Below are 16821 nucleotides of genomic sequence, written 5' to 3' on the forward strand. Positions count from 1 at the left end.
GCAAGTATCTACACAAACCACACACACACACACACACACACACACACACACGCAGAGAGAGAGAGAGAGAAAGAGAAAGAGAGAAAGAGACAGAGAGACAGAGAAAGAGAGAGAGAGAGAGAGAGAGAGAGAGAGAGAGAGAGAGAGAGAGAAGTTAGAAAGAAAGAGAGAGAAAGAGAAGGCACCAGTAAAATAGAATAGATAGGTGTCTGTACTAGGATGTTGTGCATCAGTAGGTGCCGGCCCTCAGAAGGCCTACAGCAAGGAAGTAGATAGACAGGGTTCCATACAGTCAGGTGACATGTCATTGGCAGCTGGCACAGTCATGTTAATTGTCAGTGTCTCTCATAGGGTTGCTTATCATACTCCGTTTAGCATCCTGGGACCACCTGAGGATGCTGTCCTGGCTTCTTGTCTTCTCTACCTTGGTTCTTCCGGCATGGGGTAAGTTTTCCCTGGCTCTGGACCAAATATATGCTCTTCCATGGCATGTAAGAAGAGCTTTGTGGAGTTTATAGACCTGGGATCAACTCTTTGCCCTACCCCAAGGAATAGTTTTCAATAAGTGGTTAAATTCTTTAAACCTTAAGTTTCTCTAGATTGAGAAAAAGGTTGCTTTCCTCTTAAATTTGAGGATTAAGTGAGGTAACATATGATTGACTTAGCACTTGGCAGTAAGAACAAATCAATGAGAGAACTGATTATATCTGTATTAATTTTATGCCAGTTAGCATTTACACAAACTTATATTTGTGCTTGTAAACAAAACAAGGTTCCTTTGGAGCAATAATGTAAAGCAGTGCCTGGTGACATCTCTCACAGTCCTTCAAGTAGGAGCATAGTTTTGACCAATACCTTAGCACTGAGCAGGAAATGGCCTGACTCATGAAAGGTCATTTTAACTATTTCTTCTTCTTCTTCTTTTTAATTATTGGACATTTTATTTACATTTCATATGTTATCCCCTTACCCCATCCCCCCCAGGGGCCCCCTATCTCCTCACCCCTCCTTCTGCTTCTCTGTGGATGTACCCCTACCTACCCTCCCACTCCCACCTCCCCACCCTCAAATTCCCACCCACTGTGGCATCCAGCCTTCATGAGACCAAGTATCTCTTCTCCCACCTATGCCCAGCAGGGCCTTCCACCCTTACATATACAGCTGAAGCCAAGGATCCCTCCCTAAGTACTCCCAGGTTGGTGGTTAGACCCTGGGAGCTCTGGTTGGGGGTATTGCTGCTCTCCTCATGGGGCCACAAACCCCCTCAGCTCCAACAGTCTTCACTCTAACTCCTCCATTGGGAACCCCATGATCAGTTCAATGGCTAGCTGTGAGCATCTGCCTCTGAACATGTCAGACTCTTGCAGACCTCTGAGGAGACATCTATATAAGGCTCTTATCAGCATGCACTTCCTGACTTCCACATCAGCATCTACCTTTGGTGACTGCACATGGGATGAATACTCAGGTAGAATGGTCTTCAGACGGCCCCTCCTTCAGTTTCTGTCCCTTACCTTGTCCCCATACTTGCTCCCTTGAGTATTTTGTTGCTCCTTCTAAGAAGGACCGAAGCATTCCCACTTAGTCTTCCTTCTTCATGAGCTTCATGTGGCCTGTGAGTTGAATCTTGGGTATTTCAAGGTTCTGGGCTAATATCCAATAATCAGTGAGTGAATACCATGTGTGTTCTTTTGTGATTGGCTTATTAGAAAATATCAGGATGATATTTTCTAGTTCCATCCATTTACCTAGGAAATTCTCGAATTCATTGTTTTTAATAGCTGAGTAATACTCCATTATGTAAATGTACCACATTTTTTGTATCCATTCCTCAGTTGAAGGACATCTGGGTTCTTTCCAGCTCCTGGCTATTGTAAATAAGGCTGCTATGAACATAGTTGAGCATATTCCTTGTTGTATGTTTGAGCATCTTCTGGGTATATGCTCAGGAGTGGTATAGCTGGATCCTCAGGTAATGCTATGTCCAATTTTCTGAGGAACCACCAGACTGATTTCCAAAGTGGTTACACCATCTTGCAGTCCCTTCAACAATGGAGGAGTGTTCCTCTTTCTCCACACCCTCACCAGCATCTACTATCACCTGAGTTTTTAATCTTAGCCATTCTGACTGGTGTGAGATGGAATCTCAGGGTTGTTTTGATTTGTATTTCCCTGATGACTAAGGATACTGAACATTTCTTTGGTGCTTCTCGGCCATTCAAGTTTCTTCCATTGAAAATTCTTTGTTAAGCTCTATACCTCATTTTTTAATAGGGTTATTTGGTTGTCTGGAGTCTAATTTCTTGAGTTCTCTGAATATATTGGATATTAGCTCTCTATCAGATGTAGGATTCATAAAGATCTTTTCCCAATTTGTTGGTTGCCATTTCGTCCTATTGACAGGGTCCTTTGCCTTACAGAAACTTTGCAATTTTATGAAGTCCCTTTGTCAATTCTTGATCTTAGAGCATAAGCCATTGGTGTTCTGTTCAGGAATTTTTCCCCTGTGCCCAAGTATTCGAGGTTCTTCCCTACCTTCTCTTCTATTAGTTTCAGTGTATCTGGTTTTATGTGGAGGCCCTTTATCCACTTAGACTTGAGCTTTGTACAAGGAGATAAGAATGGATCAATTTGCATTCTTCTACATGTTGTCCTCCAGTTGAACCAGCACCATAACTATTTCTTCTTATTGCATCAGATACACAAAATGTACACAGATGAGAACATTGTGGTTTTGAGGTGCCTGAATATATTTCCCAGTTATTTTTGCCAGTTGTATGTTTATATATGTCTTATAATTGTTCAATATGCCCAACTCCTTACCTAGAGCAATGAACCATCATCCTGAGGGGTTTCCCCGAAGACAATATCAGAGAAAACCATGCCACCATCTGTTAGAGGGGGCTTCCTGGTCAACCCTGAGGGACTTCTTGGGAGAGGCTTGGGGACTTAGGGAGGGAGAAGGGTAGTGAAGACAGCAGCTATTTCTGGCTAGAGCTGTTATTCTGATTATTATCAAAGGATTTTGGAACTCTTTGAAGATAGATAAAAACAGGAACATTCTTTTTGCAGGTGTTTCCTCCTGGGAAAACCCACAGACTAACCAGGTGTCAGAAGGGCTGCAGCAACTGTTTGGCAACATCTCCCAGCTCTTTGAGAAAGGCGTACTGGGTCGTGATGGTGAGGAGACCCAGGGACCTGCTGGGGTTTCTTATGTGGCCAGATATTCATTGCAAGTTTTCACAGCCAACCGGGACACGTTGAGTAGCATTGAATTGTAGAGGGACTCTGGCCAACAGTTCAATTGTTTTTTTTTTAAACACTTTTGGGATATAAGGGAATGATATCAAAATGGGAGAAACATTTATATAGGGTAGAGAGCCAGTCTCTGAGTTTAGCAGGTCAGAGAGTGAAGGGCAGATAAAGACCATTTCTAGTGGGATCCTTTAGGCAGAGGAGGAAGTGTGACTCCTTAAGGAGAGTAGAAGTCTTAGAGGGAATTGTCAGTGAGTGCAAAATTAGGCTAGAGGGCTGGGTGGGGCAAGTGGATGGCATGGACATACTTCCTAATGGGAGTACACTTATGATGGGGATTCCTGATATGGAAGAGCAAAATATCCAGACTCCCTGGTCAATTCAGCTGCAATTGTGGTGAGAGCCTGTAAGGTGGAGACATGAGCAGAAAGGTATGGCCAGCTGCTGATACCTCTCCTAGGGCGTTTTCACCAGCATGGATCCGACAACATGTGTAGCTTAGGTAACAAATGTAGGATGCACTGATTGACGTGCCATGCTTTCCCCACAGATTTCTTCATCATGGTTTCTCGTGAGGAATGGGGGGCAAAAGCAATTGGCTGCATCTCCAAGCTGAGCAGGCCAGTGGATGTCCTTGTCGTACACCATATCCCTGGACTAGAGTGCCACAACAAAACTGTCTGTAGCCAGAAGCTTCGGGAACTTCAGGCCTATCACATCCACAACAGCTGGTGTGATGTGGCCTACAAGTACGTGACTGGGCCAGTCATGTGCTCAGAGCTGCTCTGTTAAGGTTCTTGTAGTCTTTTTGCCTGTTTTCCTTGCCTTCTTGGTTGTGGTTTTATAGATTTTGTAATGAATACAGTATTCAAAGTCTTCATGAAATCCTGATAATTTTCTGTGAGGTTCTTGCCTCTGAGATGCAGAATGAAAATCAAGACATAACTGCTCCTTTGAATGCCTCTGGAAAATCTCGGTTTACCTGACACATCACAGTTTACAGAATTCTTCCTTATACCTAATTGCCTCTATCATCCACCAGTCTGATTAGGGCAGAACAAGAGTCACCATTTCCCCAAGGTAGGGAGGTTGTTTGATTTCTTCAGTGTCATACAGAGGAACAGTCATCTATTCTAAACTAGCTCAACCTGTCTCCGTCCAAGGTAGTCTCACTACACTATAGGTACAGGCTCTGATCTCACTGGGCAATCATCCCACCTATGACCCCAACAGCCAGTTTAGGAGATTCCTATCTGACTTTGGCCGGTTATCAACAGACTGGAGCTTAGTAACGGCTTCTGGTCTCAGATGTCCACAGCATCTCTGCTTTCCTACACTATGCTTTCTCTAAGGCTTCTATGATATAGGGGAGTTAATGATCCATGGAGGACAGTAATTAGTGGTTAACTTCATCAGCCCAGGCCTTCTGAAGGATGTTTTTCTTTATTAATTTTTTATTGGACATTTTATTTACATTTCAGATGTTATCTCCTTACCCTATTCCCTCCCACTCCCACCCAGGAACTCCCTATCCTATCCTCCCTCCTCCTGCTTCTATGAGGATGTGCCCCCACTTAACTCCCACTCCCACCTCCCCACCCTCGAATTCCCCCACACTTGGTGTCCAGCCTTCATGGGACCAAGGATCACCTCTCCCACCTATGCCCGACAAGACCATCCTCCCCTACATATACAGCTGGAGCCATGGATTCTCCCTGTATGCTCTCAGGCTGGTGATTTAGACCCTGAGAGCGCTGGTTGGTTGGTATTGTTGTTCTCCTCATGGGGCCACAGACCCTTTCAGCTCCTGAAGGATGGCTTTAAAGTGTATATACATAGTTCTTCAGCACGACATGATGGGTGAACAGCAGTCACCGTCAGTGCTGGGTGTTTACTCTCAAGTTACTTCAGGGGCATAGGCTGTTGAATTTCACTCTTTGATCTTTTTTCTCCTTGCTCCATCTCTGTGGCTTCTGGGATCACTACTCAAACACATTTTCTGCCACTATGTCCATGTCTCACATGGCGTGTTTATGTAGAACATTGTCTAGCAGGGAGAAAACAAATGAGTAACCTGTGTGGACATTGTGTGGGCAGTATGTCTTCAGTGGAAGGTAGGAGAGCCATTTTTAAGAATGTTTAGAATCCATGGAGAAAAGTATTGTGTGGCTAGATCAATTTTAGTTTCTGCAGATGAACAAGGTCCCCTCTTCCTTCTCAGTGTTTATGATGATTTATAGATAACTTGGATATAGGAAGGGAGTATGAGATATGTGTGTGAGTGGTCCTTTTCAACGTTAAGGATGAGAATACATAACTTGGTATTTCTATTGTCTCAGAGAAATCCATGTGAATACTTTTGGTGAAGCTGCCCTGAGCTCTTCTCCCTTCTCAACCTAAGTAGGTGGTTTCAGGAATGTGTCAGTGCCAGTCAGTAATTCGTGTTTCCCTGCCCACAGTTTCCTGGTTGGGGATGATGGCAGAGTGTATGAAGGTGTTGGTTGGAATGTCCAAGGCTCTCACGACCAGGGCTACAACAACATCTCCTTAGGTGTTGCCTTCTTTGGCACCCAGGAAGGTAATGGTACCTCAGCTGACAGTCATTCCAAGAGATCTCTGCTGCTCTGCCTTGATGATCTGCTGCCCTCTCAGTTTCTCTTGTCAAGTTTTTCTCCCTTGGTTTCTAGAATACACAATGTGATGCTCTCCTTCTGTCTTCTCTGGCTTTCTTCTATGTCTCTGTCACATTTCCCATTTTTTCCATTAACTAATTTATTCACATCCAAATTTCAGTCCCTCTTCCTCCCAGGCCCTCCTCACATGGCTCTTCTTGCCCTCCCTCCCACTCACCTCTGGGAAGGGGAACCTACTCACCCTGGCACCTCAAGTCACTGCAGGACTGCAGTCACTGCAAGTCACTGCAGGGTACATTCTCTGTCACTGAGGCCAGAGAGGACAGCTCAGTTAGGGGAGCAGGATCCACAGGCAGGCAACAGAGTCAGGGACAGTCATTGTAGTTGTTGGGGACCCACATGAAGACCAAGATGCACCTCTGCTACATATGTTCTGCCACGTTTCTTTCTCGAGCTCCTAGGCTTCTCTAGGTGAGCCCTTCCTGCTCTTTGCACTGGGCTTCTATCTGCTAGGTTCTTGCTCTGTTCTTCTTCAGCTAGATCTGTGCTTTGTGTGTTATATCTGCGGGTGTGTCTATTGCACCTTTACTCCAGGACTGACAGGTCTGTGGCTGTAGGCTAGATGACCCTCTGTCTGTTTCTCACTCCTAGGTTTTCTGTCCATTAAAAAAAGAAAAACACCTTGATGCCTCTGTATTAGGTATTTTTCTTGTTGCTGTAACTAAATACCAGATGAAACCAACTTAAGGAAAGAAAGAAGGGTTTATTTTAGCTCACAGTTTAAGGGGATAACTCATCATTTGTCTTGTGTTTTGTTCTGGGACATCCCAGCCTGTAATGACAGTCTTTCATTTTTTCCAAGTCTGTTGATTCTAACCTACTGCCCCCTCAATCCTAATATGTTGTCCTAGCAGCATGTCTGTGAGGTTGTTAGCTGATTTCTGTAGTTTCTCATTACCTACTCGGTACCCTTTGGGATAGTCCTGGTAGATTCCATTATTCCTATTACTACAGTGTGTGACACAAGTTTCAGAGAAGCAGCTAACCCAAAGTAACACACCATGGGGAAGGAGTCAGAACATGAGCCTGTACTTTCCATTTCCAATAGGTGGATGGTTCCTACAGAGTGCTGGGTCCAGGGTGCCTGTTCAATTTATTTGTTGGTTTGGGATGTGGAGCATGTACTCTTTAGATCCCATGTTGTTCTGCATGAACAAGGGGGTTGCTAATAGTGTCTGAGTCAGAGCTTTGTGTTGAGAAAAATGATGGGAAGTGCTGGTGTAAGCAGGGGGACTTAGTGGGCATAGCTACCTTAACATTCTCTTGTGCATAGAGGGTATGGACAAGTAAAGTCGTGGCATATCTTTGGGGAAGGCTTCAACTTAAGCCACCCAGAGCCCATCTATAGCAGGTCTTTGATGCTCACCTCTCTGACCTGTCCCTATGGTTTCCTCTAGTAGCTGTGTAGGTTTGTCAGAGCACACTGGTTTCTTCCCACTGTTCTCTGACACTAGGCCAGACTGGGATACCTGTAAACCACTCTCTTCCAGGCCATAGTCCCAGCCCTGTTGCTCTGTCAGCCATGAAGGGCCTGATTTCCCATGCTGTGATGAAGGGCCACTTGTCATTCAAGTACATCCAGCCATTTCTTGTGAAAAGTGAAGACTGCCTGGTACCTCCACAGAAAGGGAAACAGAAGAAAGGTGAGACCCAGGAGTGACCCTTCAGGCTTTCTTACATCCCTTCCAGGAGCCATGTGGTCACCTAGCTTTCTGAAATACTGGTGTTGGCAAGCCTTGAGAGGACCCTCTCAGGCCACCTCTCTCTGCATTAACTGTAGTGACAGTACCCCATCAGGATGAGTGGTGTTATGTGAACAATCTTTTTTTGCAGTCACTCCACACTTGTTTCCTTAGCAAAAATTGGATCTAAGGAACAAAGCACAAGAATCCTTGAGTCATAGAGCTTCAGTGCAGAGGGGAGAGAAAGATACGGGACAAATCGAACAGGTAAAAGTCTCAGCGTGTTATATGGTCAGAATTGTTAGGGAAGAAAATAGGCATAGAAAAGGACCAGGCACATTACTGCACAGTTCTTTTTCACAACTGCACATTATAAATACAGAAAATAACAGAAAATTGACATTGTCACCATGACATTAGAGGAGGAATGAAAAAAATTTCATACAACAAGTTAGATGCTGCTTTGGGTTAACAAGCAGTGACAGCATTAAAACCAATAAGTTACTAGACTCATTTGTTTGTTTATGTGTATGAGAGTTTTGCCTACACACATATATATGTGTACCATGTTTGAACCTGGTGTCCATGGAAGTCAGAGGATAGCATCAGATGCCCTGGAACTGGAATTACAGAAGATTGTGAGCTGCCATGTGAACACTAGAAACCAAACCCAGGCCTTCTGTAAGAGCAACAAGTACTCACTGAGCCATCCCTCCAGCACAAACCCAAACCAAACTTCTTTATTTGATTTTTGTTTCCTTCCTTCTTGCCTTCCTCTATACCTCCCTTCTTCCCTCTCTCCATCCTTCTCCCTCTCCCCTTTCTCTCCCTCTCCTTCTCTTTCCCTTTCCCTCTCTCCTTCCATTCCCCTCTCTCCTTCCATTCCCCTTTCTTCCTCCATTCCCCCTCTCTCTGAACCAACAAGTTTTTTGGGGGTTAATTATAGGAGCATGGGTGAGGGGTTACTTATGAAAAAGCCTGTAACCAAAGCCCACTACAGTCTGGGTGGTCACTCTCCAATGTGGAGCTTATTGCACAATTTGCAGGTAGTTCAACAAGTTGGAGTGTGTCTCAGCTAGTCTCAGCATTCCTCACTACACACACACACACACACACACACACACACACACACACACACACACACACAGAGGACAGGAGAGGCCTAGTTAACCTAGTCAATGTGTCAGGGACTTCCTGAAGCTTTAGAGATAAAGCCAGTATGAACTATTGGCCTTTTCGAGGGCTCCATATTTAGGATTGCTTTATACAAGCAGACTCTTATGGCTTTTAAATGTCTATCAAACAGGCTTCCATAGTAAAGCTTCTATCTTTGTTGCTTGGATCAGTATATTCCAGAGGACCATAGTCAGGATTGGGAAGAGGTTTGAGGATGGTTGGGAAATCTCAACAAGCAGAGGATTACAGCAGCCTTCAGTAGTCATGTGGTTGGCATGAGGTGGTAAATGAATCCTTTATGTTTTGTTGTTTTATCCTACAACAGATTGTCCCCATATAATTCCACGTTCTGTTTGGGGGGCAAGAGAGTCCCACTGCTCCAAGATGACCCTCCCTGCAAAGTATGCCATCATCCTTCACACTGCTGGGAGAACATGCAGTCAGCCTGACGAGTGTCGCCTGCTGGTCCGAGATCTCCAGTCCTTCTTCATGGACAGGCTAAGCGCATGTGACATTGGGTATAAGTAAGTCATCCATAAAACAGGGGCTTTCTTCATTCAGTGGGAGAAATAGAATCTCTCAACTTGGGGGAAAGGCAGATAATTTTAATGGATTACTGAGAGACCTATAGGTACTTACTACATTGGCTTCTTACCTAATCTAGGATGCTCTTATTTAGGAGACAGATAAGGAGCAATCATAGCCCCAAGCATATCCTCAAAATGTGCACCCATTAAAGACAGTTTATGGACATTATAGATTCCAAGGCTTCTGAAGATATATTTAGAGGGAGGTACAATGTGTGAGACTGTGGAGCCTGTAGAGGAGATTAACCCAAGTCTGTTGCCTCTCTTTATACTGTGACGCAGGTGATGCCCTCTGGTTGGATTGCTCCTTCTGGTGTTATTGTGTCAGTCCTTTGCATCTAAGACTCTGAACATTCAGAGGGAGAGTCTTTTCTACACAGAGAGACTGGATAAACCTTTGACAATTTCATAGTGCCAAGTTCTGTGATTCCATAATAAAAAATGTGTTACCTAATGGGAGGATATATTTCCTCTCCCCAGATTCCTTCCCTTATCCTTTCTCTGTGTCTGTCTGTCTCTTTTCCCACTTTCCTTTTCTTCTCCTACCATCTTCCTTCCCTTCTTCCCTTCATTCTCACATAATGTAATTTAAATGAATATCAAAATTCTATGATTGGGTTTTGTTGGTTAAGAACACTTACATTGGGGGCTGGAGAGATGGCTCTGCGGTTAAGAGCACTGACTGCTGTTCCAGAGGTCCTGAGTTCAATTCTCAGGTACGACATGGTGACTTACAATCATCTGTAATGGGATCTGATGCTCTCTTCTGGTATGTCTGAAGACTGAAGACAGCTACAATGTACTCAAATACATTATATAAATAAATCTTAAAAATATTTGCATTAAAAGATAGTAACTAAAAGACAGTAACTTAAGACTGGCCCACATAGAAAACAAAATATTTCCCTAAACAGTCAAAAACACTGGAGGATATGCCCAGAGCTTGCAGCTAAGACACAGGAACATCTCAGTTCATTTCCCATTACAAATAAACTAAACTTGAAGCCTAAGGACGAGCCACTGCTAACTCATGCAGTGTGTTTGTATGTGTTAGTAGAAAGAGCCACTATCCTGAGACATTCATGGATTAGCTTCTGGAGCTATATTTTAGTCTTGACTGTTCTCACCAGGCATTTGTGTGCAATGTGCCTGCCTCAGTTGCATTTGTTACTTGATATATTCTAAGATGACCAATACTCTTTAGTGAAGCTCTTTACAGATGGGAGAAAATATTACCTCTAATTGTCTATCAGGACTTACCAAATGATGGTAGGTCTTGCCATTCAGGATAATCTGATGTTCTCTCAAACTGCAATGGAGATGTGAATATGAAATACAAATTTAGAATCTTTTTTCAACTGAGGATAAAGGTTTTCCTTTCCTACTCAGACTCTAGTTACTGTTTTCTTGGCTTCTTATTTATAATGCCCTATTGCTGTTCTTGAATGGGTCTGAACACAGGAAATACTCTCATACATTACAGCATTAGGCTGTGCTGTGTGGCAGGAAGCACAGGTGGCTTTTACCCTCCTGGTGTTCGGACTTCAGTGAGGGAACAAAGAGCTCACAATGCTGTCTCAACAAGGTGAATTAAGTGCTATTGTGAAGGACACATAAAAGATGGAGCAGGAAGGCAGGAAGAAGAATGAAGGACTCGTTCCTCAGAGGAGAAAATCCTTGTCTGGGACCCCAGGAAGGAGTGGGAACAGATCAGAGGAGGAAGCAGCAAGAGTGCTTCAAATACAGGTGAAGGCCTGGATTCCAGGGTAAGAAAGTGTCTTTGAGGATCTGGGAGATTGAGTATGATCACATAAATGCCAATATTGGGTGTGGTGAGAAGTCAGGCTGGGAGGCAAAGAGTTGTGTCCTGAAGAATGATGTATATTTTAACTGAAAGTTTAGGACACAAAGGAGTAAGAGCAAAATTTTACATGATTTGTACTTGAGAAAGGTACCTTGGATGATACTTTGGGAACAGAATGGCGAGGGTAATGAGAATTTAAGATTTGTGGTAATCCAGACAAGGTAAGATGTTTATAGAGCTACGAGGGTACAGATGTCACAGGGGGAAGTGGAGCTTTTGAGAGTTCACAAAAGTGAGTGGCTAGTGACTATGGTATAAGACTATGTCAGAGAGATGGCTGGGAGACACTGGTGACAAGCCTTGGCTGGCAAGTGGATGAAGTGAATGGGCTGAGGCCTGGGTTTGGAGCCAGTGGGTGGTGATTTTCTCTCCAGTGCTATCCCAGAGAAAGTGAGAGGTGGCACCAAATGTGAGTTGTGCACTTTCATGGATGGTGAAGAAGCCAAGGAAATGGATAGATTAGTTCTGATAGAGTAGGTAGAGTGAGAAGGAGAGGTGCAGGGGAGCACCCCAAGGAGCACAAACTTGAGGAGACTGAGACACAGAGATGGATTTGACAGACAAGAGAGTGAGTGGATCATTACACGGTGGACTTCAAGGGAAGAGGATGACTGGAGAAGGAAGAGGAGTTGGCAGGTTCAACTTTAATAGTTAGACATTTGGGAAATCAGGGAGTTGGCAAGTCATTTATATTTTAACAGCGGCTACTGTGGCAATTTACTCCTGCAGAGATGAGCAAATGTTTTAAGTCTGGGACCCTCTATAGCTCCATTCCTCTGAATGTTTTCACTAACATACCACTCACAATGACTTTCTCTTATTTGTTCTGAAACTTGGGGCTTAGCTGAGTTAAAAAAAAAAATGAGTGAATTGATGAAGGAAAGCAAGTGTCAGTTCCAGAGTCTCTCTTTCATGCTAATCTCCATCTCTCCTGTATATCTCCAGCTTCCTTGTGGGCCAGGATGGTGGTGTTTATGAAGGGGTGGGCTGGAATAACCAAGGCTCCAAGACTGATGGCTACAATGACATCGCTTTGAGCATTACTTTCATGGGCACCTTCACAGGTAAGTGGGACCTTTGAGTAGTTGTGACCCTAGTGTGATGCTTGAGGAGGGTGTCTGATGTGGACTGAAAAGACATCAGGCTCAGACATTGTTTAAAGCATCATATGCTGAAGCTTTGTATTTACATTTATCTAGGATGAGTGTGGTTGAAAGTGACCTTCAGATCCCAGAGAGTAGGTACTCTGGTTACTTTTATCACACACAGACAAATCTTAGCGCCTCTCTCTCTCTCTCTCTCTCTCTCTCTCTCTCTCTCTCTCTCTCTCTCTCCCTCTCCCTCTCCCTCTCCCTCTCCCTCTCCCTCTCCCTCTCCCTCTCCTTCTCCCTCTCTTCCCTCCCTCTTTTTATACTTCTCCCTCTTTCACTCTTTCTCTCTCTTCCTCCTTTCCCCCTCCCTCCCTCTTCTACACCCTCTTCCTCTTCCTGCTACTATGAATGGGTGAAGCAAAGGAAAATGTCATTGTGAGTAATTTCAGTTCCCCTTTGTAGCCTATCCTATTTTGGTTCTCATGGTAACAGTTCTAGATCACTTAGCCTTATACACCAAAGCACAGATTTAGGCATTTGCCTTGACTACACTGAAAGTATTCATTTACTCAGAGCTTCTGATTAGAGCTATAGTGCTGTCATTTTGGGTCTCTGGAAAGGTGAGGTACTGTTATTACTACACATTTCTGGTTGGTTTGAATGAGCCCTAGATGGAGGCTAAGGCAGGTGAGGAGAGGCTGAACATTGGCTCTGTGGGGAAGACCTATAAATCTTGCTGCTCCTGACATTCTGGGTGAGATAACTCATTGTCACAGATCTGTACTTTGAAGTTTGGTTGGTATGGCCATTGCCTTCTCCCAACTCAACAATAAAAATGTTCTTTCTTCTCCCACTTTTGTCAATCAAGTATATCTCTAGGCATTGTCAAATGGTCCTTAGGGTACTAAAATATTCCCAATAGAGAACTACCAGGACAAATTTTCACTGTAGGAAAACATTTAGAATTATTCAGGACTGTATTTATATTTCCAGGAATTTGGAGTCAGGAAGACTTTGGGACTGAGACATGTAATATCTTGATCTGCTGTTCTGTTTGTCTATAGAGTGGCTGCCAAAAATCAAATATGCTATTTAGTGGTAGGCTGGGTGGGTCTTGGAACATGTTCTGCCCTGCTCTGGGCACCCTGGGATTTTACAGTCAGTGGTTTGGCTGTGTTTTGCAGGTTCCTCACCCAATGCAGCTGCATTGGAGGCAGCCCAGGACTTGATCCAGTGTGCTGTGGTCAAGGGGTACCTGACCCCCAACTACCTGCTAATGGCCCACAGTGATGTGTCCAACACTCTGTCTCCTGGGCAGGCATTGTACAACATTATCAAGACATGGCCTCACTTCAAGCACTAAGGGAAGCCCTAGCCCTATCTGAGGTTGAGCTTCCTCCTTCTGGGTGTCTGTCTTTACCTCTCACGTTGGATTAGTATCTCTGACCTCTCATTTCAAAAACTTTACCTTGTTCATTTCCCCAGTTGGGATGACCTTGCCCTCTCTTGGTGACACCTACCAGTGTCCCCCAAGTTTTGCACTTACAGTCCCTTGAGTCTGAGTCAAGTCTCTTCTCTCCTGGGTACTTGTCTACTTAGCCAGGTGAGGTAATTAGCTGGTTCTTGTCATACCTCCTTCCCTAGTTGTCTGCCCCTCTGCCTGGTACCTATGCTCTGGTAGTTTCCAGTGCTCATCTATGGCCCAGGGAGAGTGTCCTCACCTCCTCTGCTCCCACATTCACTTGTTCGTATGTGAATGCTCCCTTGCAAACATGTAGGTCCTATTGTAGGTTGTGAGTTTTTCCAGGCCAGAATTTTCTTTATCATTGGGTAGCTTGTGTCAGCTCCCAATATGTGTTTAAATGTTAATAGATGTTATGGATGTTTGTTTGAGAAATGGAGGAACAAGTTAAAGTCCCCCGTCCTTTTCTAAAAGTTTGCCGTCACCCCTCTGTGGAAGCCTTGCTGTCCAGTGTCCCATCCTGCCATTATTCTCAGCGCTGGTACTTCTTGGTTGGAGGCTCAGAGCTGGCTGTGGTGACTTGTCCATAACTGGTGCCATGTCTCTGAAGTCCTGTGCCGTTGTATCCATAGAACACCCTGAGTGCAAGGACAACACGCTCCTCCAGCAGCAAGGCAGACTGCCAACACTTGCTGCCCAGTACTGTGGCCTGCCTTTGCCGGGATGCATCCTGCTGGGCTCTGAAACCCTCCTACATTCATCATTTGTTGTCAGCACATGAAGACTTATTTCATCTGTGTTTTTCTGAAAAAAAAAAAGGGAGAGTAAGAGGGAAAGAGGAGAGATGAATAAAAGGTATATAGTGTAGAGACTGTACTGTTAGTTTTGATAAAATGAAGCTTTATCTTATTTTATATGCTTTTGTTGCTCTTATTTTAGTAAAAACAAATATTAAACTCTCTCTCTTTGTCTCCCCCATCATCCCATTAATTTTTATTTTTCACTGTGGATTGAACCTAAAGCCTCACAAAGGCTACACACTGAACTACATTCCTTGGCTTGAAACTTTCATACTTTAGAGCAAAAGTTTTTTGCCTTTCAAAGCAGTCAGTGGTCTTCATTTCCTTGTCTTTTGTTATCAAATCACTTGTGTAAAGAATGGAGCTATTCTCTCTATTCCTCAGTGGCAGAGAAGCATGGTTAAGTTTGAGGTTTCTTCTTGTCTCCTTCAATAGGAGGACCTGGCTCCAGACCAGAGTCTCCCAGATACTCTTTCTCCAAGGGGTCCTGCTAACCACAGATCCTCCATGTTGGATGCTGAGGTCAGATTTATATGTTTTGATATTTCCTCTGCTCTGTTGAAGGAGGTAAGTAACCCAAAGAAAATACTGAGCTTTAGTAAACATGAACTAGAGCTGTCTAGGCTCCCTTAGTGCAGATGAAGTGCTGCTTGCTGTTCTTGGGGAATCAGAAGACAAGATTCCCATTGTTTCCCACCTTTCAACGAGTAGAGCTAGTCATTTTTACTTTCTTCTACACAGTCTCCATTTTTCTAAGTCCTTCCCTGATCTACATGAAAAGTAATTACAGGACTAAATTGTTGACATGTTTCATGATTTCATGTTATTTAAAAATTATTCCTTCATATACCATCTGAGTAAAATTTGGAGTTATTTTCCAGGCCCTATAGATAGATTCCCTTCTCTCTGTGTGTTTCTTAGCTTTCCCCTGAACATGTGCACTAGGGATAACAGTATTATGGATCTCATAGGTTGTGGGGTTGACTGCATCACCCTGTGTGATGTGTTGGAACCAGTGTCTGACATGTGGTAAGCCCTCAGCTCTTGCTGTGTTGTTATTGTTGTCTTTCCCAGTAGTATTGCCACACCTTTGTGGCTCTGGCAGGCTCTGCTTCTTCTTGGACAACAGTCTTCATTTCCCTGTATGAGTTTACTGTTGTCTGTGTTAGTGGTTCAACTAGTGGCAGCTGTATGAGGTGTTGAGGAAAAGAACAAGGCTTGGTCATACAAGAGAACAGATGGAAAACACCCACAATGACAGGTGGAATGAAGACTGAGCCTCTCTTTTCATGGGCATTAGTGTTAACAGATTGATAAGGATTTAAATATGCTATAGTTAGCAGTTTTCAATATCAACATAGACTTAGGTTAAAGATGTTAAGTTTGTTTAAATTCATGCTAAAGAGGGCAAACCAACTGTGGTAGTTGCTTGGCCCAGGGAGTGGTACTATTTGGAGGTGTGGCCTCATTGGAAGAAGTGTGTCATTGTGTGTGTGTGCTTTAAGACCTTCTTTGTAGTGTTGTGGATCCCACATCTGCTCCACCACATGGCACTGCTGCTTAGGGAGGCAGAATGCAGGGAGACAGACTGTGTTTGTCCCACGCCATTGATGGGCAGGTGTTGGGCTGTAGGGAAGCTCTGGGACACTGGTTAGGGGGTGGGAAAGTGCAGTCTGAGGAATGGAACAGCCAGAACTGGTTCAGGGAGACCCCAGGCCTGCAAAGAGGCCAGAGCCATCTGGTTCTCAGGCTCTTGGACACCCAGGCACCACTGGGAGCCTCGGAAGAGATGAGAACAGAGTGGTTACCACAGGCTGGATCTAGTATGGGAGATAGGTAGGGGAAGAGGGGACTTTGGCTGGTACTTTGAGGAGAGTCCTTGGCTTGACTGCAGGTAGACTTGGGCTTGGGCTTGGTGGTGGTCATGGCTGGGAGTGAAGAGAGGCCTTCTATGGGAGATTAGATAGCGGCTCTGTAGGCAAAGGCTATCTCCGTGGCTCCCCACAGCTGATCCCGATGAACAGAGGCAGTTCATGATTTTAAGTCATGGTGGAAAGTGGATGTGTAAAATCATATCCCCCTTCTTGGGGTGGGCCTGAGATTAAATACCTTTTGTGGGGAGGAATGTATGGGAAGGAAAGCTTATTGGTTAAGTCCGCCAGGTCTCTACATACTTTATTAGCATGGAGATCTGTTTTGAGCCCATGTGAC

General features: G+C 44.3%; 1 protein-coding gene across 3 annotated transcripts; it reads left to right on the plus strand.

Annotated features, from left to right (window-relative positions):
• The first annotated feature begins 358 nt into the window (after positions 1 to 358).
• On the plus strand, positions 359 to 14771 carry Pglyrp4 (peptidoglycan recognition protein 4). 3 transcript variants are annotated; one of them, XM_028753318.1, is made up of 9 exons: positions 359 to 444; positions 3073 to 3180; positions 3806 to 4004; positions 5715 to 5833; positions 7439 to 7591; positions 8706 to 8708; positions 9132 to 9330; positions 12203 to 12321; positions 13533 to 14771. In XM_028753318.1, exons 1-9 carry the CDS (start codon positions 396 to 398, stop codon positions 13709 to 13711), a joined length of 1128 nt encoding a protein of 375 aa, XP_028609151.1. In that variant the 5' UTR covers positions 359 to 395; the 3' UTR covers positions 13712 to 14771. The 3 variants fall into 3 exon arrangements, with proteins under 3 accessions (XP_028609151.1, XP_028609149.1, XP_028609150.1); XM_028753316.1 differs by lacking the exon at positions 8706 to 8708; XM_028753317.1 differs by lacking the exon at positions 8706 to 8708 and having other exon boundaries at positions 3073 to 3165; positions 3797 to 4004.
• Positions 14772 to 16821: the final 2050 nt, after the last annotated feature.

The sequence above is a fragment of the Grammomys surdaster genome, unplaced genomic scaffold (genome assembly GCF_004785775.1).
Source record: "Grammomys surdaster isolate TR1022 unplaced genomic scaffold, NIH_TR_1.0 125946, whole genome shotgun sequence".
Lineage (NCBI taxonomy): Eukaryota > Metazoa > Chordata > Mammalia > Rodentia > Muridae > Grammomys > Grammomys surdaster.